This window comes from Enoplosus armatus, chromosome 15 (genome assembly GCF_043641665.1).
Source record: "Enoplosus armatus isolate fEnoArm2 chromosome 15, fEnoArm2.hap1, whole genome shotgun sequence".
Taxonomy (NCBI): Eukaryota; Metazoa; Chordata; class Actinopteri; order Centrarchiformes; family Enoplosidae; genus Enoplosus; species Enoplosus armatus.
The window spans coordinates 14,856,518-14,880,027 of NC_092194.1; the positions used below are offsets into that span (position 1 = coordinate 14,856,518).

The window sequence follows — 23,510 nt, forward strand, 5'->3', positions numbered from 1 at the left end:
GAATATGCAGTATATTTGCAGTGCTGTGTGAGGTTGCTGTTTTATAACACTGCCATTGCCAGTAGCTTGCAGCAAAGGCTTTTGGAGTGCTGTGTCATTTTACCTCTTAAACAACATTCTAGTTCAGAGCTGTTAGAGAATGCATTCAGTGCCCTTTCTGGATGAAAGGCACAGTATGTGTAATAGTGTATTTAACCCCTCTCTTATAGCTTTTATTCCTTTAAATTATTCTGTGTATGTATTAACATTGAAACAAATGCCCTAACCCTCCACTTTTATTTTTCAAGCTCTACTGGCAGAGACGGAGCGTTTGGCCCAGGATAGGCTAGACTTGCAGCGGCAGGCAGAGAAGGACCACAGCTCTTTGTCCCTGCGCCTCAGGGCCCTGGAGAGAGAGCTGGATGAGCAGGAAACAAAGGGCTTGGAGACAGAGCAGCACCACAAGACCCACACCGAAGACCTCAACCAGCGCGTCCAAGCACTCGAGAAACAGCTGAAACACGACCGGCAGTTTATAGAGGTGAGTCTTTTTATCCCTTATTTTAGATTTGTCCCTTTCATTTGAAGTTGTCTTAGAATTGCAAGTATGATCTTGCATTCTCACGTCAGTGTTATTTGACAGTGTCACAGACAATTTCGCGTGTTGCTGTTTAATGTAGCGGACACAATCTTTCACATAATTTGTTCCTGTGCACACAGGAGCAGGCTGTGGAGCGTGAACACGAGAGAGACGAGTTCCAGCAGGAGATCCGAAGGCTGGAGGCCCAACTCAGACAGACAGCCTGCGTGGATAACAAAGGACACAGGGTGAGGCCCATTCATCTATAATATTTCTCAACAGGACAATACCATACAAAATGCTTCTGTTTCTAGATAAAGATGTTAAAAGTGCGTTGCATTTGCTGTGTGTGTTTTTTGTGACGAGTGTCTAATGCATTGCTGATGGGATTATGAACCAGTTAACTGAAGTGTGCGTAGTAGTACTTACAGCGGTTGAAGTGATGAATGCATTGTTTGCCACTGAGCCTGACTTTCTTTGTTTATCCCTGTGCTGAATGGATTGCTGTAGTTTGAGGACTTGGTTCTGCAGGTATGAACTCTAACTAGCACACTTCTCTTAGCTCCTCTGACTCTTGTGCATGGTGTGTATTGTACATCATTATTTCCGTGCAATCATCCATAGACTCATTCTTAGTGCTTATATGTGCTTGTCGTAAGTTCTACATTCATTCCCATTTCATCGTCCGTTTGCTAATATTCATTTGCTTCTGTTTCGCACTTCGTTTGTCTTTCATCTCCATGTCACTGCTCTCTGGAATGGCTTAACTTCAGTTTTTGGTACCAGCGGCTGCAGATCTGGAATGGCTTATTTATCTACAAATTATGTCGTTTTTATTTTGCAAATCCCTTCCTGCTACTTCAAACTCTAGAAACTTGTTATCCAAAATGTTGTCCCTTCTGTCTCTGCAGGTGGAGAGTCTACAAGCTGTCATCAAAGACAAGACAGAGGACCATGCCTCCTTGCTCGCAGCCAATCAGCAAGCCCAGCGCGATCTTGCTGAACGCAATGAGGAGATCGACAAGCTAGCTGGGCGAATCAGAGAGCTGGAGCAAGCACTGCTTAACAGTGCTGAGAGTAATAGATCTACGAGTCAACTGGAGCAAGAACTCCACAGAGCAAAGTTGAGAGAACAGGAGCTCACACAAGTAAGAAAACACATACTGAACATTGTCCTGCATGTAAACTTGAAATCACTCTCGATGCCAATGTGCACCAGAATGCTCTTTTTCTCATGAATGTACTTGCATTTGTCAGGACAAGCAGGCACTGGAGCAGCAGCAGCTGTCCAACAGGCTCCAGATCTCCGCTCTGCAGTCCAAAGTGGATGAGACGAGACACTGTTACCATGACAACACACGTGACCCCACCCAGGAGTTTAGGGATGCTCTGGACACTGCTCAGCAGAGCCTACAGAGCAAAGAGCAAGAGGTCTGTAGGATTATATGCAAAGCTGAGTGCATGGATATGCGGGCTTGATCCATCTTTTAAAAGCCACCACAAGACTAGAGATGTCTTAAAGCTCAATATTTTTTAACCCACTATAACAAACAAACTGATGCAATTATAGAATTTTCAATTCATTTTTAGTCTTTATTTGATAAGTAATGTTGTGTCTTTTTAGGTCGAGGTCCTGCTTGGCCAACTGGAGAATGTGCAGAGGGACTTGAGCATCAAAGAGGTTGAACTCAAACACCTCACCCTACAGCTGGAGCTACTGACCAATCAGAATGCAGCTCATGTTAATGAGCTCCAAGAACAGATTTCTGCCCTGAAGGTAGGTGCTACTTAGTCTTCATACCAAATTTTATTTAGCTGCATTATAAGTGAAATAAAGAAAGTGATATTTAGACAGACTGCTGGAAGAGTGTTATTTGTTCTTTCTGTGTCCCTGCATAAAGATGTCTTTTTCAAATCATTGACTAATCTCAAACTCTCAAAGTCTTGCATATATTTTGGAGTTGTCCCTCTGTGCCTCCATTTTGGGCTGAAATCCATAGCATCCTGAAAACTCTCTTTGAAACAAATTATTTCTAGTTTTTGGCTAATCTACCTAAGTAACATGGAGGAAGAGGGATAAATACTTACTGAGAATACCATTGGAGGCTTGTAAGATATCCATAAGAAATAGCTGAAGAAATAAATATCCTAGTGATGAACTGACTTGGACAATATTTATGTAAAGGAGAAAATTACTTTCAACTTGAGAGCCCAGAAGGATATATTTGTCAGTAAGTATTAGAACTGGACAAAATGGATTATTTACGTTTCATCCCTCAGGATAGACATTTAAGTAGGGATCATAAACTTATAATTTAACTGGTATGTGCAACTCTGCTTGCAGGAGAATGTGTCTGCTCTCACCATACTCACGGAGGAGAAAGAGGAACAAAGGGAGATGGAGGATGCAGATGAGGAGACGCTCCCCTCAGCATTACTCCAGGAGAAAAATCAGGAGATCGACCACCTCAACAATGAGATCCAAAGACTGGAACAGGAGTTGGAGAACACCGGGGACAACAAGGTCAGAATAATTACACATAGAATAGCTACAGACAGTTGTAAGTAGACATAGTTGATGAGGCCAAGAGAAAAAATTAAATTGTCTGGTTGTTTTGTTTTCTCACAAAAAGGTTTTGGAGGCTGAGCTTGAGGATCTGCGCTCACAGGTGGAACACCTTCAGTCTGAAGTCATGAGAGTGCGTGAGGACAAACAGGAAGAAGAGGAGCGACTTCATGAGGTCATCAGCACACTGCAGGCAGAGCTCGCCACATTAGGCCCCAACCTGCATGAAGTCAGTGACTCTCAGGATGGCGACAGCATCAATCCCTCGCCAGCTCCCAGCCCTGAACCTCACCACTATACCATCCAGGAACAGGAGAGGAGGGGAGGGCCGAACAGCCTGAAGCAAGAGCTCAGTTTGACTCACTCTACCTCTTCTCGTTCCCTTCGATCTCGTCTCAAGGCCCTTCAGAGCCAGCTGGAGACTGCGGTGGCAGAGAAAGAGGGACTGGAGCGATTACTGCTCACCCAGGAGGAAGAGTACAGAGGACATGGGGAGGAGTTCGGAAAGAGGCTGAAAGCTGAGCGGGAGAAGGCAGATGAACTCCAAGGTCTCCTCGCCGTCAAAGAAGCTGAGCTGGAGGAGGTCAAAGCTCAGATTGAAGAGGAGAGGGAGAAGAGGAAACTGTCTGAAGAGGAGAGGGACAGTTGCAAAATTCAAGCCCAAGAGAAGATTGCCCTGCATGAGAAGAACGCCCACCTCAGCTCTCTGATTATGGATCTCCAAAAGAAAGAACAGGAGAGCACGAGCGAGATCGAGACTCTAAAAACAAAGGAGCAGGAGATGAAGATGGAAATGGAAGTCCTCAGAGAAACCAGTCTCACTCTCGAGAGACAAGTCCAGGAGGGAAGAGCCGAGGTGGTAGACATGGAGGAGCTGATTGCTGAGGAAAGGACAAAGATCAAAACCCTTGAGACTGTGAAGGGAGAGCTTTCTGCTGAACGTGAGGCACTGAGGAGAAGGGAGAGGAAACTCCAGGAGGAAATTGAAAGTCTCAGGCAGGAAGTGACTTCAATGAGAGCCTGTATCCAGGACCTGACAGTTCAGCTCAATGACAAGGACACCAGTCAAGAAGAGGCTCAAAAGGAAGTGCTGGTGAGTGTCAGCTACAAGGTCAACTGTATTGTTTACAGTATTTTAAAAGCACAACCCAAGATGCAAACGTAAACCAAAAATTCAAACACAGTATTGCAACCTCCCTGTCACTTCCCATAAAGGGAATAAATATCTAGAAAATAATAGACCTTTATTTTCAGTTACTGTCTTTTAAACTGTAATTATGTCTCTGAGTATACATTACTAAAAGTGTCTGTGGTCAAAAAAAGTACTGACTGGGTCTTAAATCTGGTCAGAAAAACCGGAAAACAAGTCTTTCTATGCTCCAGGTTTGGAGGGAGGTCTTGGCTTTTACTCAGCAAAATAATTCAGATAACTTGGATAAACCTGCTTCAACAGGCCCCATGTTCAGACAGGAAATACCTTGCTGCTGCTGCTGCTTTTTTGCTAGCGTACAGCTCTGCTAGCGACTGCAGGCAAGATCACATCTGGTTATAGTTAACTGCGGTAACACGTCATCACAGCGTCACTCCCGAGACAGCAGAATCTTACTAACACGGAGGAAGTGATATTAAAATGAGGAAGCAGGAGGAAAATCTTTGTTAGCCGTTGCTTTTAAAGCTCTGATGCACATTATTTTTTATTTATTTACGTCTTTCCTTGGCAGGATGTGGTAAGGAGAAGTTGGTGGTCGAAGAGAAAACATGGAGACTGTAATGCATTTGCTGGGCTGCTGCATGTCTTTGCAGTCTGTTTTTGATGAGTTCATAGTTGTTTTTAGCAAATGTAGCCATCTTTGTTATACTGTTCTAAAGAGGTTTGAAGCAGTAGGTTGAAATGACTGAATTTGATACATTACGTGTGGTACTTGTTAAATTTCTGTTTAAATTGCTAAGGAAGTCATCTGTTGTTGCTCTTGTGTAAACAGTAGTTGAAGTTTTTCCAGGAAAAATTGTGAACAAAATAAAGTTGCAATATGTGTGTAGATGCAAGGATGCAAGTATACTAGTTTAGAAAGGCACTATGATTTCATTCTAGCTGCTCATAAGAATTGTTTTCTTCTCTTTTCTCAGACCCATGCAGAGGTGACTCTGGCTAAAGCAGACGCTGCCTTGAGACAGAGGGAGGCTGAGCTCTCCAGCCTGAGGGCAGATCATCAGGCTCTGAGGGCGGAGCTGACTGCGGTGAAACAGGCTCTGAGTACCAGTACAGAAAGGGCTGAGAAACTACATGAGGAAGGACAGGTGGGAATATATGACAACTACAGAATATCAGATATAAGTTGCATAGCTGCGGGAGTTAATCTGTCAGTCCTTTTGCTCTTTCTGTACAGATCCACTGTTTGTTGTGTGATTTGAAACTGTGGCAGTACTGGATTTAGCATCATAAGTGAGGTTGACGGCTGTATTTTAATTATTTCTGTCTTGTTAGACCAAAGACCGTTCCCTAGTAGACCTGGAGACTGATAACCAGCAGCTGAAGGTGGAGCTTAAAGATCTACAAGAAGACCTGGCAGTACAGGAAGAGGAACTGGCCTATCGGCAAAGAGAACTACAGCAGCTCAGACAACACTGTCATCAGCGGCACACACTTCCTCACCAACAAGGATACCCACAGAAGGGTGAGTTCTTAATGATGCTTGAAACATATACTCTGGTGTTTTATATTTTCAGATTCTGTACAGTCCAATGGCACATTCACACCAACGTACATAGAAGTAATTAAGTCTATTTGATCTGTCTCTATGTAATGAGCTGCTGTAATTTTATTTTACTAGGAATATAGTGTTGGTCTACTAGTGAACATTTCTTACATGCACATAATGACAATTTTCTTCATCTGTCAGATGTTTCTCGCAGAGCTTTTGAGGACGTTGTGAGTGTCTCTCATGATGAAGCCTCTCTGAGCTCTCCTGAGGTTTTAAGGAGACTCGAATGCTCAGAAGACAGAATCCCAGAGCGGTTCCACGCCTCTGTTCTCGGCTCACGTCTATCTGAGTTCAGCGCTCTGAACAGCACAGGCCTGGATCTCCCCCACGTCAAGACCTCCCCCAGGGTTGCGATGGAGCCACCACACTCCAGGACCATCACACCAGATCCAGCCACACAGAGTACCCACTCCCCAGGCTCCGTGTCGGTGTCTGACAACTTCTCTATGCTCGACTCACTGGACACTGACAGAGTATGTGCTTTAACACTTTTTAGGTGCTTTGTAAGAAGCTTTTGGACTTATCTTAACCCTGAAGTCAGATGTGGTTAAAGATTTGTTTACATTTTTATCATTTTTTTCGTAGGTGCGTGAGTTAGAAGGACTTGACCTAACGGCACCTCCATCTCCTCTTGGCTCCACCTCCTCTTTGTCTGCACCAGAATGGGCCAGTGATGGATATGGCAGCAGTGAGTATTGCCTCACTAAGCTTGATGGTTTTATGATTTTCGGTGAAGATTTTCATTCAGCCGGGTCATAGTATATCTAGAAGTGCTACGTCAAGGCAACAGGACTAACTTTGAACTGAAAAGGCCTTTTTAGGATGAGAGGTGAAATGTTTTGAAGAATATAAAGCAAGACTAATAGCCTAGACTTAGTACTTCTAGAAACATCTCTGACTGTGTTTTGCACTGTATGTTTTAACTACTATAACTAAATACTTTCCGACTTCCCAAATCTGTGGCATTCAGCCTGAAGCCTATTGATTCCTACCGAAACTTACATAACTGGTCACAAAACTAAATAGTGCATTTTGTTGGGGGGTATTTATGTCAGCAGGACGGTGTATGTTAGATGGACTCAAAATAAACGACGGTGTCCATGTTGACAAGAAAACATGTGACCCAGTGCAGCTGTGTGGCTTATTAATGTGTCTTTTAATAGTTTTTGGAGAAAATGGAGCTTAATGTTGCAGAAAAATAAGTTGTCAGGCTTTGGCTACAAAGATAATACTTAATACTGTGTGTTTGTTTTGGTCTTTCTACTTAACTCTTCTATTCTCTCCTTGTGCTTCAGATGTGAGTTCAGAATTGGGTGCGAGGCTGAGAGTGGAGCTGGAACAGACTGAAAGGCTGGATGCTCAGTTTGTGGAGTATCTCCGCTGTCGAGGAATTAACCCCACAGTTAATACAGATAGTGCTGCCGGCAGCATGAGCTACAGCGATGACCTGTTGTCACCTGAGCTTCAGGTAGGCTTCATTTATGCTTGGCAGTAATTCCATTCATTTGACATTAAGCCTAAATTTTACTCAGTTTCTTTCTCCGTCTTTCTGCAGGGTCTGTTGAAGAAAGTGTACCAAGAAAGCTGCCGAATTCTTACTTTGTCCCAACGTCGTGCCACCTCCTCAACCCAGCCTCATGTCTCCGACTTAAAAGCCTTCTCATTGAGTCAGACGCAGCATCATTCTGAAGATAACTCCACCCTACTGGCCCATCAGGACAAATTATCCTCCAACCCCCCCATGAGCTGGCAGCAGGAGAAGAGGGCACTGCAGGAGACTGTGATTGCTCTGCGAGAGTTGCTCTGTCGAATGGCCCAGAGTCACACACAAGTGAGTTTCTGTGGTTTTAAAGAGACTTTACAATCATCTAGTGAAAGGATGCATGATCGCCAGTCTTTGTATACAAAATTGCAAGTTCCTTCATTTTAGAGATTCAACTTCGATCTGAATTTTTCTCTTGATTCTATTGAGTATTTGTGCTGATCACTTCCTTCTTTCTTCCTCAGAGTGACTATAGAGGTGATGATGCCTGGCACAGAGATCAGCGCCGGACTGATGGACAGGTTGAGTCCCAACTGAGGGCAGAGCTGGAGGAGAGCCAGAAACAACTGAAATGTGCTCATGACACTCAGCAAGAGCAAAAGAACAAAACACAGTCACTGAGGTATATTTCACACACACTAATCTGTTTTTGTATAATATGTCACTCATGTTGGGTAAAATCAGCAATTTATTGTCGTTAAATTTTGTATGCTAAATTTGTGCATTCAATGTATTTAAGTGGTTTATTTGATCTTTTATCATTTTTCAAAAAACTTAAAACAGTCTTATTTATTTTTTTCCAAATAGTCTCGTATTATGTATTGTTATAACATTGTATTGGTGTTGCTAGTATGAACTTTCCCCTCTCTTCACCATGTTTCTGTCACACTCACACAAACATGCTTTCATGTACCCCCAAAAGTGCTGAAAAATAAGGTTAAAATTGTGCTTTTCTTCAGGCTGGCTGTAGAAGAGGGCGAGGAAGTGCTGAGAAGGGAGCAGACCAGAGTCCAGGAGCTTCAACAACAACTGGAGCAGGAGAGAGCTCTGAGTCTCCGCAAGGAAAAAGAGGAGGAAGAAAGGAGAGGGGTAAGACGAGGACTAAAAACATGCATAGTGAATATAATATAAGTGTGGAATAACTGTGAGTACACGGCTCACGTGATAAATTCTGTATAATCTACATTTCCTGAGTTTCTCACTGAGAATCCAGAGTGTGTACCAGAGCGTACTTGAGCTTTCCCTTTTTTAAACTCTGAAAGATGACCCTCCTCTTCCCTCTCCAGGCTGTGCAAGTGTCTTCTGAGCAGCAGAGGTCAGAGGTCATGGCTCTGAAGGGTCAGGTGGAGCAGGAGAGGGTAGCCTGCAGCAACCTCAGACGGGAGCTTCAGATTGAACAGTCCCGCAGTGTGCTGCTGGAGAAACGCCTAAATGACACCCAGAAGGAGCTAGAAGATGAACACCAGCTTTCTGCTCACCAACAGGAGCTCAACTTGCAAGAAAAGACTCGTCTGGAGCGCCTCTTGACTGAGGCAGAATCTCGCTCAACAGAAATTCATTCTAAGCTCGCAGATGCTCACAGGAAGCTGGATGAAGAGAGAGACCGTTGCGCCAGGCAGGTGGATGAACTCAACCGCAGACATGAGGCGGATGCAGCCAGAGACAGGAAGTTCATCTCGGACATGCGCGACCAGCTAGAGCAGGAGCGAAGGCAGGGGGAGGAGCTGGCAGCTGTAATGGACAAACTGAGGGCTGAGCTACTGCACAGCAAAAGGAAATGGGAAGAGGAGGACAGAATAAGGAGGGAGGATCTGCAGAGGCAGCAGGAGGCAGCCACCCAACATCGTGTAGTTACGGAGGCCTTGAAGGAGCAGAAACAGGAAGCCAGCCACGCTTTAGAGGTGGAGCGAGAGCGGTCCAGACGCCAAGGGGTGGAACTGGCTGAGCTGAAGGAGAGACTGCGTCTACTGAAGGACAAGGAGAGGGAGAGGGAGGAGCAGTGGGAGAGAGAGAGGAGGAAGGGGAGGCAAGAGCAGATGGAGAGGGAGAGACGACAAGAGAGGACCAATAACAAGCTGGTAAAATATCATCAACTTACTTCTTATACTTGTTTACTCTTTACTTCTATACTCACTACTTTCACAAATGTAATACACTTATTTTGGATATATTGAAATCATTTTGGATACACACAATCACACTGCCTTATGAACATGTCTGACTTTAGGGCGAGTTGGAGTTGTTGAGACAACAGGACCAGCAGCGCATGCAGGAGCTGCAGCGCACTCTGGCAGAGCTGGAAAGAGAGGAGAGAGAGATGGCTGCTGAGAGGCTGTCTGGACGAACCGCAGGGCAACAGCAACAACACAAGGCTGCATCTTCACAGCAGCCCCAAAGTAACCTCCAGGCAGGCAGCACACAACAGAACCAGCAGGTACACAAGTGGTTATTACATGAACACTGCCATGCCACAGACCCCTATACTTTATTACTGTTGGATGTTGGTAATACAGGAATGTAAACTTGCTGTACTAGTTTGTAAAATGAATGTACTTTTCTCACCGTAGATGCCGTCCATGCCGCTGTCTCCCAATCTGCTGGAAACGCTGTTGAAGGAAAACTCGGAGCTGACGGAGCGTATCACCTCACTGAGTCAGGACAGAGCCACCCTCAAACATAGACTCACCTGCCTGGAGCGGCAGCTGCGGCGCACCGAGAATGAGCTCGCTAAGGTCGCCACAGAAACTGAAAATAGACCCATCAATGATGTGACCAGCAACAGCAGGGTCAGTAGGAAACGCATGCACATACATATCCAACCTGCTTAATTACTATTTGTTGTCTTAATTGTAAAAATAGGCTTGAAATGCAGTGTTGGTTAATGTTGTTAGGCAAACTTGAACAGCTACTGTTTTGCTGCTATAAAACACATCTGTTTATTGGTTTGCAGGTGCAGCGTTTATATGAGCGCTACCTGCGTGCTGAGAGCTTCAGGAAAGCTCTGGTGTACCAGAAACGTTATTTGCTGCTGCTGTTGGGAGGTTTCCAGGAGTGCGAGCAGGCCACACTGTGTCTCATTGCCCATATGGGGGCACGGCCGTCGCCCCCACTCTCCTCCCAGCGCAGACCCCTCGGACGATTTAGGGCTGCTGTACGAGTTGTCATTGCTGTCTCAAGGTAGGGAGCCCACCAGGATGTAAAGATTTAAGAGTTAGCTCGGCTGTGTGTATGGATAAAACTGATCACACACTGTTTTGTTTTGTTTTTCAGAATGAGGTTCCTGACCAGGAAATGGCAAAGAGCGATCAGAAGATTATCTGTATCTGGGACTGTCAATTGCCACGCTCCAGGTCAGCTCAGTGAACACATATTATGATAATACACATCACTTCACCGTCTATGAGTGGGTGGATTTTTAATCTTGATGTCTCTTACAGGGCCCAAAGGTGAAGTTTTAAGGCAACAACAGCCGAGATTAAATTACGACTCCCCACCAAACAGAGACAGCAGTGCCGTCCACAGAGACACAGTGTCCGCTCTCGTTCCACCCACCAAATCACCCTTCAGGTTGCACAACAGGTTCGTGCTCCGCTTCAGCAAAGACTAATCAACTTTTAAGATTGTGAAGTGGAAGTCTTCACTAATATTTTAATGGAATTAAAGTCATTTTTCATCAATGAGCTTTCTTCTTTCCTCAGGTCGTGCTCCAGCACCAGTCTGGGACATTCAGGAGGAACGTCTCAGGATCCAGAGAGATCCCTGACAGAATATATCCACCACCTAGAGAAAGTCCAGCAACGGTTGGTGGGAGCCAAGCCAGGTGAGCAGAGTTACTTAACAGTAGGGTGAAACAAGGTGCATTTCAGTACAAAAGATGGAATTGAAGGCACCATGGTGGAGGACATTTTAAAAAGCTGTCATAAATTTGGTGCACGCTGGAAACACAGGGTGTAAGGTCAACACTGGGTTCAGTCATCAGTTAAAGGATTGGGGCACTTTCACTTCCTGGCTTTCATTCATTGCACCCTGCTGTTTGATATTTTATCAGTGATTGGTTGTACAAGACAGTACTGTGAGCAGTGTGCAGTTAGGTCAGAAATTGCACTAGTGATGGTACCCACAAGGCATCCCACTCAATAAGCCTAATTAACAAGCACAACTTCTTCTGGGTAGCAAGTGATATCACACTGGGAGATGTTACAGGGCACTGGGTTTATGTTTTATAGCTCTTATGCAGAGATCAGACCACACAATATCAACCCGGTAATGGCCAGAACAAAAAAGAGTCAGGTGCAACAGTCTAATTTTATCACTTTTTAGTGTCATAGCGGAGGACAACGGAGCCAAAGCAGCACTAGCATTTTAGAACAACGTCTACATCATGCTCCGTGACACTGCCCTAAAGTGTTCGCAGACACTTTTCTGTGAACAACTGTGAACATGGCAGTGAGGAATTATGTCTTTTTCACCCTTTGAGTCAAGAGCATTATACCAAATTAACCACACACATGGGTGTGACTTGAACCTCTCTACACTGTCTTTCTAATGACTGGGAATGTAAAAGAGCTCACATTCGCTGCCACTATCAGGTTCACGGTTCTACATAAAACCGTGTTTATGCACAAACATTGGTGTGTGTGCTGTGAGGTGGAACAGTGATATCGGTCCCTGGCAGCTTACGATCACATCTGTATGTCATGCAAGTTGAGAGACTTCAAGCTATGAAAGGTCGAGTTCCAACGTGTAGTCTTTATGACTCTGATGGCCTAATCTGACACAATGACTATATCAAAAGACAAAAATATTGTGTAGTCTGATCCCAGCATTAGATGCATGTCTCCTAATTTGGTCATTCATTTTCCAGGAAGTGTTTTTCCCGTTCATCTGAGAAACGCACACAGAGAATGCACTGCTGGTTACAGAGTTCAGTACAAGACAAGTCATTCTGATTTTGTGATGGCTGGCCCAACACTTCCTGCAAAACAGCATGTTAACTAAATCACGCAAAACCTGTGTGCTCTATCGTCTCCCAACCTAGTAAGCAAGACTCATTTAGCCCTACCCCCTAAAGAGGAAAGGAGGATACAGTCAGCCTGTTCCCCTGATATGATTGGTTATCGGCAGCGCTGGCTGCAGGAGAATAGGACGTGGCTGTACCTGAGCTGCTTGTCGCCCCTTTACCTGAATGGTCCAGGTGAGTGTGAGTGTAACCTACTCACTCCGCCAAACAATAAAGCACAATGCACCTCTCAGGACAGGTGCTGACTTGTCATCAGTCACTGAGTGCGTTACATTAGAGGTGGCAACACTCTGGTCTGAAACGTACATGCCCTGCATGTTTCTGATGCTCCTATATTGATGCTAATTCATGTTAATTTCTGCAGATTGCTCATGTATAATTTATACTATATATTTTATTGCAAAAGTTATTGTTTGCTCATACATTATTTCAGAGTTGTAATTCAAGACATATACTTTTGTTAACAAATGTTATTTTAAAACAAATGCACAGTTGATAAAACATTAAATGTTCCGTTACCCAAGTTACTGACAGCAGCCAGTTGGATTCTGGCTTTGGTCAAAATGTTCACTCAAAGAAATACAAGTCAGACCATCACTGTGTTTTTGTTTTTAACTTTATCATAGTTTAGGTACGAATGTTGTATTACGAATCTCTGGATGCTATCCACCTTGTCTGATATTTTGTCTTTTTTGTGTCTGTCCTATCAGGTTCGTCTGTTCTCCAGCCCGACCCGAAGTTGTTCGACCACTGAAAGAATGAATGTCTCTTCTCTGCATATCGTTCCAAAACTGTCCATGCCTTATACACCCGTGTAGAACTATGTAGAAAGGAATATCACGTGTTGAATTTTTGGATGACGTGATTTTTATGAGCACATAAATTATTTTTCAATATTTTATATTGTAATTTTGCTATTCTCTGTATTTTGAAGGTCACGCTTGAGATGTTGCAAGAACAAATGTTTTAAATAGTGCTGTTGGTTATTTTTCTACTAATATTTTATACCCTCTTGTGCTACTGTATGTAAATAGGACTGATTGTACATGTGTCCGAATTTGCACTGGTTTTGTACTGGAAATCCATGATCAACGTAGCTAGTGAGTGCATTATTGCATAAAGGTGAACCATATGTGTTTTTTGTATTATCTATGTTTCTACCATAAAGTTGATAAATATTTTAAATGTGTGCTTACAAACCAAACAGACTGGGTTTATTTTGTGGCAGCTCTCATAATTTAAGTGTACACTCTGAGGTCATTTTTTGCTCGATGAAAGTTCTTCAAGAAACAACCCACAGTAGATGTTTGATTGTCATGTGCTATTTATTTATTTTACCTTAATACAGGATAGACTTGTTGAACATTAATTATCTTTTAATACAATACCCTGTTACAATAAAATAACAATGTACAGGCTCAGCCAAAGTGGTCACAGGCAGGTATTGAAAACAGACCTAAATAATATAGCTATTTAGACAAAACATATAAATAGAATTAAGAACATTGTGTCTTGCATTGATGACATTTCACTCTTAATTTTTCCAGGCCAAATTTAAGCAATATTTTGTTTTTCTTTTGCCTTAATGGAATGATTTCACTCTTTACCTCTCTATACAAGTGGTCTAAATTATTGTTATTCTGCTAGTGTAAAGTAACCCATTATTAGTCAGACCATGGCTTATTTTCCTTTTAGTGAGATTTATGATTACTATATATGCCAGTTTCTGCCAAGAAAAAACAAAGTGCAAGATAAAGGTAAAAATACTAATTTATGATACAAAGTCAAACATTTGATCATTTTCATTGCCAATTTACCAATTTACATTTGAAATGGCAAAATTATGATATAAGCCAAAATCTTTACCTACTGTCTCAATTTTGACCTAGAAAGTCACATTTCTGACTTTGACTTACCATGAGTATTTGTATTTTCATAATGCCTAACTTTTCATGTTTTCTAATCCTGAGCTTTTTAATTGACCACGCTTTTGTGTTTGTTTTAAGCAGCAAATCTACTTCTCTAATTTCAAATGTTATCGACACCTACACAATAAAGACCTTTCACCACTATTTGTTTGTCTTCCTGAGAGTCATAGTATATATAGATATATAGTAATGGTGATGCTAACCATTATTATGTAACAAAGAATTGACATCTGAGCAGCTCAGCACCAGCCAACGATAGTCTGATCTGCCTCTTACGCTCTTTACCCTCTCGGTCAGGGGTACGTTTGTTTATTGAGTCAGCAAAAGGCGCTTGTGGTCGTCCTTCCATTTCTTATTTCCATTCCAACTCTACTGTAGAACTCCGCCCACCCGTTTTTCGTAGACGTTTAAAACGATCGCACTACGTGAAACATCAACACTGAATGACGCACATCCTTCGCATATCAGCACAGTGCCGCTGAAGCTAACGCTGAGCTAAGGCAACGGCAGGCTGTGTGTCGTAGATCGTTGTTTGACATCTTATCTGTGGTGAGACAGTCCTGGCCCGCGTAGAAGACCCCGTTACAATTTTCTCGTATTTGTCTGGGATGTATGGATGGATAGTTGACGGAATCTCGTCGCTGTTTGAGCCCGTTACGGGGCAAAACCCCACCGAGTGGCCCGGGAAAGGTAACGTTAGCGAGGAGGTACCCACGCGACCTGGCGTGAAAGCAGGAGAACAGCGGCAGGAGAACCACGGCAGACCGGCTAAACGGAACTACCAGAGGTCGGTTGTTGGAGATAAAGATTTTTTTTGTAGTCTATGTAGGTGTTTGCCAGTAATAGTTTAATTCTCGGTACACTGTTTTACCCCCTGGTTATTTAATGGTTTGGCTAACGTTATCTAAAGCAAGCAGTCGATATTTTAACCAAGGAGGTTAGTGGATAAATGTAATCCAGCCAGCTACCGTTAATTAACCTAACTAGCAGTAAGCTAGCTAGTTAAACTAATCTGTGCGAACAATCAGCAACATAAAATAGTGATAGTGATATTACCATAGATATCGTTTGTTATTGTAATATTGGCACACTGCTAGCTTTCTTTTTTGTAATGAGACAGGCTGCAATTTAGTTAATTGATAAACTCTTCTCAGCCTACCCAAAAATATATTTAAAATATTTTGCAGTTTTTGTATTTTTTGAAGGTTCCAACAGCCACCTAAATATAATGTTCGGCTGACCCAAATGATATGTATTATTATTATGTACACTCCTACACCTAGCTTAAACTAATGCAGTCTAATACAACAACCTTGCAATAACTCATCCTACCTTTTTGTAATGTTCCGTTTTTGTTTAAACTTTTTTTGAGAGATCTTGATTCAAATTGATGTCCATTTTGAAGGCTGTAGGTTCTGTTGCAGTTGAAATGTTTTGTGTATTGTATAGAGATGTTTTGAATATTATGTCGCCCCCATTTAAATCAGTGAGGTATAACAATATTTAATATGTTTTGTAGAGCTGAAACAGTTAGTTGATGGACAGAAAATGAGTTGGCAACTATTTTGATAATCGATTAATCATTGAAATAATTTTGTTTAAAAAAAAAAAAAAAAAAAGGACCATGTAGCAAAGTGAGGATTTGCTGCTTTTCTCTTTCATATCACTGAAACTGAATGTTTTGGTTTTGGGAAAAAGTATTAGTTGCAGCCCAAATATTTTGTCTACCCCATTCATATCAATAAGGGTAGACTAAATAGTAGAAGTACCTCTCAGTATAATGCAATACAGTTCAACAGAATCACAAGCTACAGCCTCTAAAATGACCATAAAGTTGAATCAATATCTCTAACAGTTCCAACAAAAAGTGCACATTATAACCTTCATCACTGATGTATTAGACTCAATATATTTTACACAAGTGTACCTAAAGATCGAGCAACGTAATAATCATAATATATGAGAGGCACAAACTGAAACTAACCTGAGCCCAAACCCAATGTGGCATCATTGTTGATATTATCGTTATTGTTACCCCCCATCTCAAGCCTTGTTTTTCCTGTTACAGTGTTGATGTTGCAGACAGTGTTTGCCAAAGTGACCCTGTAGAGGTGAAAAGACGCAGACGAGGTTTGTTTAAAAAAAACAAAGATAACTTGATATTAATTCCAAAAGTCTCCCACAAAGGAAGATGGTGGCTGATTTGTGGTGTCCTGTCCTGTCAGATGTAGTCCTAAGCTTTGTGAAGAAGACTGTGGCCGGGGTAGCAGGTATGCTCAGGCTGCGGAACCCGCTGACGACCAGGTGTGAGAAGCCCAGAGATTATGAAGAGACACAGGTTAGTGCTTCAGCTCCCTCCATCAGACATGTGAGTTAGAGATTTGATACAGGGAAATTACAGGTTCAGTACACTTGTCTGGTAAATATCAATAGTCCTGTTCAGAATTGGTAATGCTTCCTGTGTCATCTGACCACAACATTTGGGAATGTTACTGTATTTTGCATGTTGTGTAGCTTGAACATAACAGTAAGACATTTATAAAGATCCACCTACTCACATTTGTAGTTTGCATCTACTAAAATAAACAAATACAAATCCACATGGATTTGCCTACACCAAACAAACCAAACAAGGATTTAAAGGCTATACTTAAGGCAAGTCATTACATCCACTCTTCTCTTTTATGTTTTCCTTTTCTGCTGTGACCAGATTCCAGATGAATGTAATATCAAATGTGAACAGGGAATAAAAATCTGATCACAAGTGGTAATTTAGTTGCATTTGAGACACATTCTGATGATGTTTGTGAACTTTTATGCATATCAGGTGGATCAAGACAATGTGTACTAGGTGTGAGCAAAGTCAATGTGATAGTTACACTACACTTAAAACTGCTGTTATCCTGCAAAGTGTAGACTTTGGACAATTAGATCAGGAAATTTGGTACTCTGGTGTTGCATTTGTGATTTGTATTCTCCATCTTTAATCACCCTGCATTTCCTCTGTTGATCCAGCATGTTACTCTGATGGGGATAGATGAGCTCCACACCTCGTGGCTGAACAGGACTGAGTGGAGAATGAGTAAGTGCAGGAAAATAATGATCTGTTGTCTGTGTTTATGTCACTTTGTCTCATTCACATTCTTTACTGTGTAGTCCTCTTATCCTTATCCCCCTTGTCATTTGGTTGATTTTGTTCTTTCTCCTCAGATAAACCTGTGGGTGGACTGAACGAGAGGAGTGGGAAGAATCCCTTTCAGAGCTCCTCACCTCCTCTAATGAGGAAATACAGGCAAGTAGTCCACTGTCACAGTACAGTTCCCTTCACGCACCCCGTTTGCTGTAAATATACCTACAGGGCTGCATAACCATCGGTATCACCTTTTGACAATGCCCCCTTGCTAATGTACATAAACTTTCCTGAATCCAGCGGATCAGGGCTGTCTGCGGGGCTCCCTGACAGGGGGAAGGACAGAGAGAGGAGAGGCTCCCTTCAGTTGCTGCCCTCCAGACCTGCTCTTAGGGTGGGAACCGCTAACCCTGATCCAGCCTGCAATGGCTTTGGACACAACCGCTGCTACAAGCCCAGTTTGACCGTGGAAGAGGTAAAGTAATCAATTATTTGGCTTTATTGGTTGGATTTATACAAGTACTACTTTATAATCCTGCATCATTTGTACAATGTGTGCATTAAGGTTAAATTTATAACCTGGCTGACACTGGATTTTTGACACTGATATCAATATTTTAAAAAGTATAATGATACACCCGCTGTTTTTTTTTTTTTAAACATAAACGCATAACAAACAATCTTGATGCGGATCCCTCTATGTTATATTTTGGTCACTTTTTTTTTTCTTCAAAAAACAAACCTCAGTGGGACATTTTACAGTCAAAAAACTTGTCAGTGCTCTCTGGTGGACAAACTGAGTACTGGTGACACTGTTTCTAAATGACCTCAAACGTGGTTTGGCGTTTCTTTACTGCAATTTCTTGTTAGTTTTACTTATCAGCCGACTTGCACACAGAGTTAATATCGGCCAATTTTTATAATTTACCGCTTCCAGCTTTCAGACCACCTAATGTAGTCATATGTTCCAAGAGAATCACCTCATAACACCACTAGTCAAGGTTTAAGACTCTGTACCACTCGACCGTGTCAGTTTATCATGTATTTTTGTTTTCCCTATAGACCATAAAGCAGAACAATAAGGAGCACTACAGGCGCTTGCTGGAGATGGTGACAGAGAAATACAGCAAAAGCCAACCACTACCTTTCAACCAAACAAAACCGCAAGAGTGAGTATAACCCCGTTATTTATGTGGAGTGTTTGGGAAATTTTATCAACATCCATTTAACAAAATAACCCAGGACATGAGCTGATTAGTTAGATCCTTTTCTCTGTTTGCTCCCAGTGAGTCGCTGTCATCACAGGGTGATCACAAAACTGCTATTTCAGGAAAAGCCTTTGAATCGGTGCCCAGGAAGATGGGATACACAGGTAAGACGCCTATATACCTTTATTCACCTCCAAAGAAACTTATCTGAGTCTGTAAATGTATTTGTTTTGGGACATTGTTTTTAATAGATTTCCTTGTACAAACAGATCCCTTTACTCATTACACAGAGTCAGTTGATTCAAACTAGGATGAAAAATGTTCCGTAAACATGTTCTAATGAATCTACCCTGCTCGACTGACACTTGTCCTTTTTACACAGCTGCTCCAAGTGTGTTTACATGGAGAAATGCATCTGCAACCAAGGACAGGTTGGTGTAGTATGTCTGTGTATATGTGTGTCATGCATATTGACGAATTCTGATTATTTTACTAACTAACTTATACATGATTCGTCTCCAGGCGGGGTAGCTTGACCTTCAGTAAGACATTCAGTGGAGCCTTTGAGGACACACAGCCTGTTAGATGTGCAAAGGTAGTCATTTATCTTGCTTTCTTGTGACACATCAAAGCACCCGTGAAGCTATAATTGTATAAATGTATTATTTCTGTAATGTCAGCAGAAACAGGCAGCAGAGTTGGACCTTTCTACAGAAGTAGCTACTCGCCTCAATCTAGTGGACAGAGAGTCTCCTGCTGTCAGTCTCCCTGACACACAATCTGCACTCCCAGCCCACACAAGGCACAGCGATGAGGACATACCTTGGCTGACCAAGGTGAGATGGCCAGGAGTGAGATGTAGTGAGATGTAGTCACTGTGTTGAAGAAAGCATGGATTCTTTTATTTCATGTATTTTATTGTCTGCAGGAAATGGCAGTGGAGGTGAGTTGTGCTCTGGCTCAGAGTGATCCCAACCGTGTTCTAAGTGCAGCTTTCAAGCTTCGAATCACACAGAGAGACTTGGCCACACTGCAGGAAGGCGGCTGGCTCAACGATGAGGTACGTACTAAGAGTGTGAAGACAGTTTTGAGTAAGTTCATTTTATTTGGGATTTAGATGTATTTTTTATTTTAGTCATCAGTGATCTTTTGGAGACATACCCATATACCTCATGTCACTTGCAACATACTGCATCATACATATACTGCATGTCAGGCTCCAGGGCAATTATCCAGTTATCTTGGTACACTTACAGAGTTGCAGGTCAATTAATGAACTGTGGCAGGGTTCCCCACGTGTACTCTATAGGGACTCTGCAAGGACAAGGGATGTTATTTATATTAATTATTGGCTGTGATTGTATTTTATTTTTTTAACTTTTGCCGTCTGGTGGAAGTTTCCCACAAAAGTTCTCCTTCAGCAATGAAGATTGTTAGACACTTCTTGTTGCTTGTACAATTTTGTCTTATTCCTTTACGGTGCCTTTGCAAGTGTTTATGGTGTTGACGCCTCCATTGCTTCCAATGAAAATGCAGAACGTAGTAAAAAAGTGAACCAACCTCTTCATGAACAGTGTATTAATTAAATAAATCTATGTGTGTGAAGTGTCGGTGTTTGACACATCACACAGGTTCTGTTTGGTGGTGGTAGTAGCAGCTACTGCACCCAGTCACCATTGAAACAGTTTGTTGAGCAACCTGCTTTCTCAAATTAGCATTGCAAAGTGTAGTTAGTGCAACTGTGAGGCTCAGTACCATGTGAGCATTCCTCTTACTATTCTATTTATACACTACTGTGTTGCTGACAACAACGTGAATCAATAGTCAATTACTGTGTATATCACGGTTATATGCATTGAAAGTCAATACTTGATCTCATTATTTTGAAGCTATTTGTATTCTCTATGTCAAATTGTTAAAGAATGAATCAATAACTCTTGCAATCATATTTAAGAACTAACACATGATTTTGTCAGAACATTGAGGATGTGTGACCAATGTCTGTTTTTAAACATTTACTATATTGTGCCTCTTTTGTTTCCCCTACTAAGGTGATTAACTTCTACCTTTCCCTGGTCATGGAGCGGTGCCCTGGCGAAGCAGCAGGATTAAAAGTCTACTCGTTCAGCACCTTCTTCTTCCCGAAGCTGTGGGGTGGAGGAGGCGGGCAGGCGGGAGGACACACTGCTGTGAAGCGCTGGACCAAGGCTGTCGACCTTTTTCTTTATGACTTCATCCTGGTCCCTCTGCACTTGGGCGTCCACTGGGCAATGGCTGTGAGTCAGAAGCACAATGACTATTGATTTGTTATTTGTTCCCATGTCGTATTCCTCCTTTTTGGTTGTTTTGATAATCCATTAATTACTTTCTCGTTTTAAGATTCCAAGTATTTCCCTTTTTTGTTGATCACTGTCAAAAAATTCCAATTACATCCACTGTGGTTCAGTGTTGTAAAAAAACAAAACAAAAAAAAAAAACATGAAAAGGTCCAAGGGGGGTAATTATATGGTATATTTTAACCTTTTTCCTCCCTCTCACTCTGATCACTCTCATTCCAGGTGATTGATTTTAAGTCAAAGACAGTGAAGTCTTATGACTCAATGGGCCAGAGACACGATGACATCTGTAGTCTTTTACTGTAAGTCCTCATTGTACTTATGAGACACTTCAGGAATGTTTTCAGGTGACTGACTGGCAGGCACTCTGTGAGCCGCATGGAGAGGACATTGATGGGCTCACAGAGTGTATCACGGATTACATCAACTTCTGTTGTACAATTTCCCCCCTGGGATCAATAAAGTATTTCTGATTCTGATTCTGATTCTGATACTCTTGAGCGTCAGTTATCGGGCCATTTTAAATGCCTTTTCCATATATTGCCCTGTGTTCTTGCATAGTTAACGGCATTATTGTGCTCATTTTCCAGACTCTACCTTAAAGAGGAGCACAGAGCAAAGAAAGGCAGAGAGCTCGACAGCGCCAAATGGACTGTTGGAAGCTTGAGGGCCACCGTAAGTCAAATTGTGATGAGTGACGAGTCACTAAATTGAATATTTTTCATCTCACTGTGAGATTAATGTTTTGTACACTGTTCATGCCTATATAGGAGATTCCCCAGCAGAAAAATGGCAGTGACTGCGGTGTTTTTGCCTGTAAATATGCTGATTATATCGCAAAAGGAAGGCCTCTCTCCTTTAGACAGGTAAATACTTTATATTCACCTAATATATAGTAATAGTTTTTTGATACATTTTAAACATGAATATTTTTTTATATAAACACTGAAAGAAACACTTACCTTTTTCTCTACAGTGCCACATGCCTCTCTTCAGGAAGTTAATGATTTGGGAAATCCTCAATCAGAAGCTGCTATAGAGGATTGCAACAATCTCAATTAACTGCCTACCAACAGACTTTTTCAATGGGAACAACACCTGTGTACAATAACTACATGGTGAAGAAAAAGAAGTGAACGGGCCAAAAAAGTGGACTTTACTGACTGAAATCCAACCCAGTTTAGCTGTTCAGGTCTGGAGAAATCAAAAACTAGTCTTAAGAGTTGATTATGTCCCTTTTCCAGTCAGGGACGTATTAACATTTTGTAATCTCTGAGTTGTAATTGGAGACATTATTAGGATGTAAGAAGTGTATGTCTTACACAAGCTTTGGCACTACTGACTGAATGGCTTTTTTTATGGACTTTGGATTGTTAGTTTTACTGTTTGAAGTTCTGCCTGAAGTGCCTTCAGCCCTCACACTGAGCTCAACTTAAAACATGCTTTTGTATATTTTAGGGAATTACTTGGTCGCATACAACTCAAAGCCATTTCTGAGGAGATTCACAAAGAATTCAATTAATTAGATTGTCGTGGGTCAGTAATATTTGGGTGTAATTTGGCTGTCACCCTCTCATTTATGATCAACAGAGTGGACAGCAACAAAGTACAATGCTATTTAGTCATGAAATTCAATCTCTTACGGACATAATATAGACAATGAAAATCGTAATACCTCTTCCAGTCCCTTTTTTCTGAAAAAAAAATGCATGGTTGAGCACTTGTAGTATGTTTATTATTTATGACTTGACTGGATGAGAAAGTGTTTTTGGAGTGTGTGTGTACAGTTTGTTTTTCCTCCATGAGTGGAGCATTAATAGTTGTTTCTTCATATGTAACATAAGGCGCTGTTAGGTTTGTGAATCTTTTCCATGAGCATACTGCAAGAGGCTACTTAGGGCTACAGGGCTTACAGTATAGTATACTGCATAGCAAACTACTGTACACGTGCATGTTTGAGTTCATGCTTTAAAAAAATGTGATTTTTTTTTTTTTCCTGTAATAAAGTATTTCATTTTGTAAGTTGGAGTTTGATATATTAAATGACTCATATGGTGCTACTAGAGGGTTCATCTGGAGCTGGATGGTATGACCTAAAAGCTATATTGCGATAAATTGTCACATTAACCTCAATATTACATCACAATATTATATTACAAATCTATACCTTCTTGGTAGTCTGCTGCATCAGGGATTGTAGTGCAAACTGGAGAGCAGTCAAGTGCAACTTCTGGTTTGGATTTGAGTCATTTAATTAGATTAATAGAGGTCATCATAATTGAAAAGTCTGTAATGCTGTTTTGTAATTAGTGGCTGCATTTACTGTGTATGAGCCACTCAAAAAACACACTACACTTTTTACCATTGATTGATACCATTACTACTACTATTATATTGATAGTATTGTAGCAAAAATATCTAATATTTAGAACCAAGTGGTTTAACAAAGAAGAAATTA

General features: G+C 41.7%; 2 protein-coding genes across 3 annotated transcripts in view; both read left to right on the plus strand.

The window, feature by feature from the left end:
• Window positions 1-13,656, plus strand: part of pcnt (pericentrin) — a 35,226-nt gene extending 21,570 nt beyond the window's left edge. Inside the window, exons 38-62 of the mRNA XM_070920043.1 lie at window positions 288-520; window positions 700-807; window positions 1,070-1,090; window positions 1,471-1,707; window positions 1,817-1,990; window positions 2,184-2,336; window positions 2,904-3,083; window positions 3,193-4,218; window positions 5,253-5,423; window positions 5,611-5,800; window positions 6,026-6,360; window positions 6,473-6,575; window positions 7,183-7,355; window positions 7,443-7,718; window positions 7,895-8,052; window positions 8,390-8,519; window positions 8,717-9,508; window positions 9,658-9,864; window positions 9,998-10,216; window positions 10,381-10,607; window positions 10,701-10,780; window positions 10,868-11,009; window positions 11,129-11,250; window positions 12,469-12,624; window positions 13,161-13,656. Of these exons, the coding sequence (XP_070776144.1) occupies window positions 288-520; window positions 700-807; window positions 1,070-1,090; window positions 1,471-1,707; window positions 1,817-1,990; window positions 2,184-2,336; window positions 2,904-3,083; window positions 3,193-4,218; window positions 5,253-5,423; window positions 5,611-5,800; window positions 6,026-6,360; window positions 6,473-6,575; window positions 7,183-7,355; window positions 7,443-7,718; window positions 7,895-8,052; window positions 8,390-8,519; window positions 8,717-9,508; window positions 9,658-9,864; window positions 9,998-10,216; window positions 10,381-10,607; window positions 10,701-10,780; window positions 10,868-11,009; window positions 11,129-11,250; window positions 12,469-12,624; window positions 13,161-13,204 (5,657 nt within the window). The 3' untranslated portion in view covers window positions 13,205-13,656. The remainder of the gene's footprint in view (window positions 1-287; window positions 521-699; window positions 808-1,069; window positions 1,091-1,470; window positions 1,708-1,816; window positions 1,991-2,183; window positions 2,337-2,903; window positions 3,084-3,192; window positions 4,219-5,252; window positions 5,424-5,610; window positions 5,801-6,025; window positions 6,361-6,472; window positions 6,576-7,182; window positions 7,356-7,442; window positions 7,719-7,894; window positions 8,053-8,389; window positions 8,520-8,716; window positions 9,509-9,657; window positions 9,865-9,997; window positions 10,217-10,380; window positions 10,608-10,700; window positions 10,781-10,867; window positions 11,010-11,128; window positions 11,251-12,468; window positions 12,625-13,160) is intronic.
• A 1,254-nt stretch (window positions 13,657-14,910) lies between these two features.
• Window positions 14,911-23,074, plus strand: senp2 (SUMO specific peptidase 2). Of its 2 annotated transcripts, none has more exons than XM_070920393.1 (17): window positions 14,911-15,165; window positions 16,447-16,508; window positions 16,604-16,716; window positions 17,394-17,460; window positions 17,589-17,670; window positions 17,809-17,983; window positions 18,571-18,677; window positions 18,795-18,880; window positions 19,099-19,147; window positions 19,239-19,311; window positions 19,397-19,552; window positions 19,645-19,776; window positions 20,768-20,992; window positions 21,275-21,354; window positions 21,643-21,727; window positions 21,823-21,918; window positions 22,029-23,074. In XM_070920393.1, exons 1-17 carry the CDS (start codon window positions 14,987-14,989, stop codon window positions 22,089-22,091), a joined length of 1,830 nt encoding a protein of 609 aa, XP_070776494.1. In that variant the 5' UTR covers window positions 14,911-14,986; the 3' UTR covers window positions 22,092-23,074. The 2 variants fall into 2 exon arrangements, with proteins under 2 accessions (XP_070776494.1, XP_070776495.1); XM_070920394.1 differs by having other exon boundaries at window positions 19,400-19,552.
• The last annotated feature ends 436 nt before the right edge of the window (window positions 23,075-23,510 follow it).

Bases quoted from the DNA above. Each gene is read 5' to 3' on its own strand.
- senp2 (XM_070920393.1), top strand. From the start codon at position 14,987: ATGTATGGATGGATAGTTGACGGAATCTCGTCGCTGTTTGAGCCCGTT. The intron at 19,148-19,238 runs GTTGGTGTAGTA...ATTCGTCTCCAG, and splicing joins GCATCTGCAACCAAGGACAG to GCGGGGTAGCTTGACCTTCA. The intron at 19,777-20,767 runs GTACGTACTAAG...TCCCCTACTAAG, and splicing joins GCGGCTGGCTCAACGATGAG to GTGATTAACTTCTACCTTTC.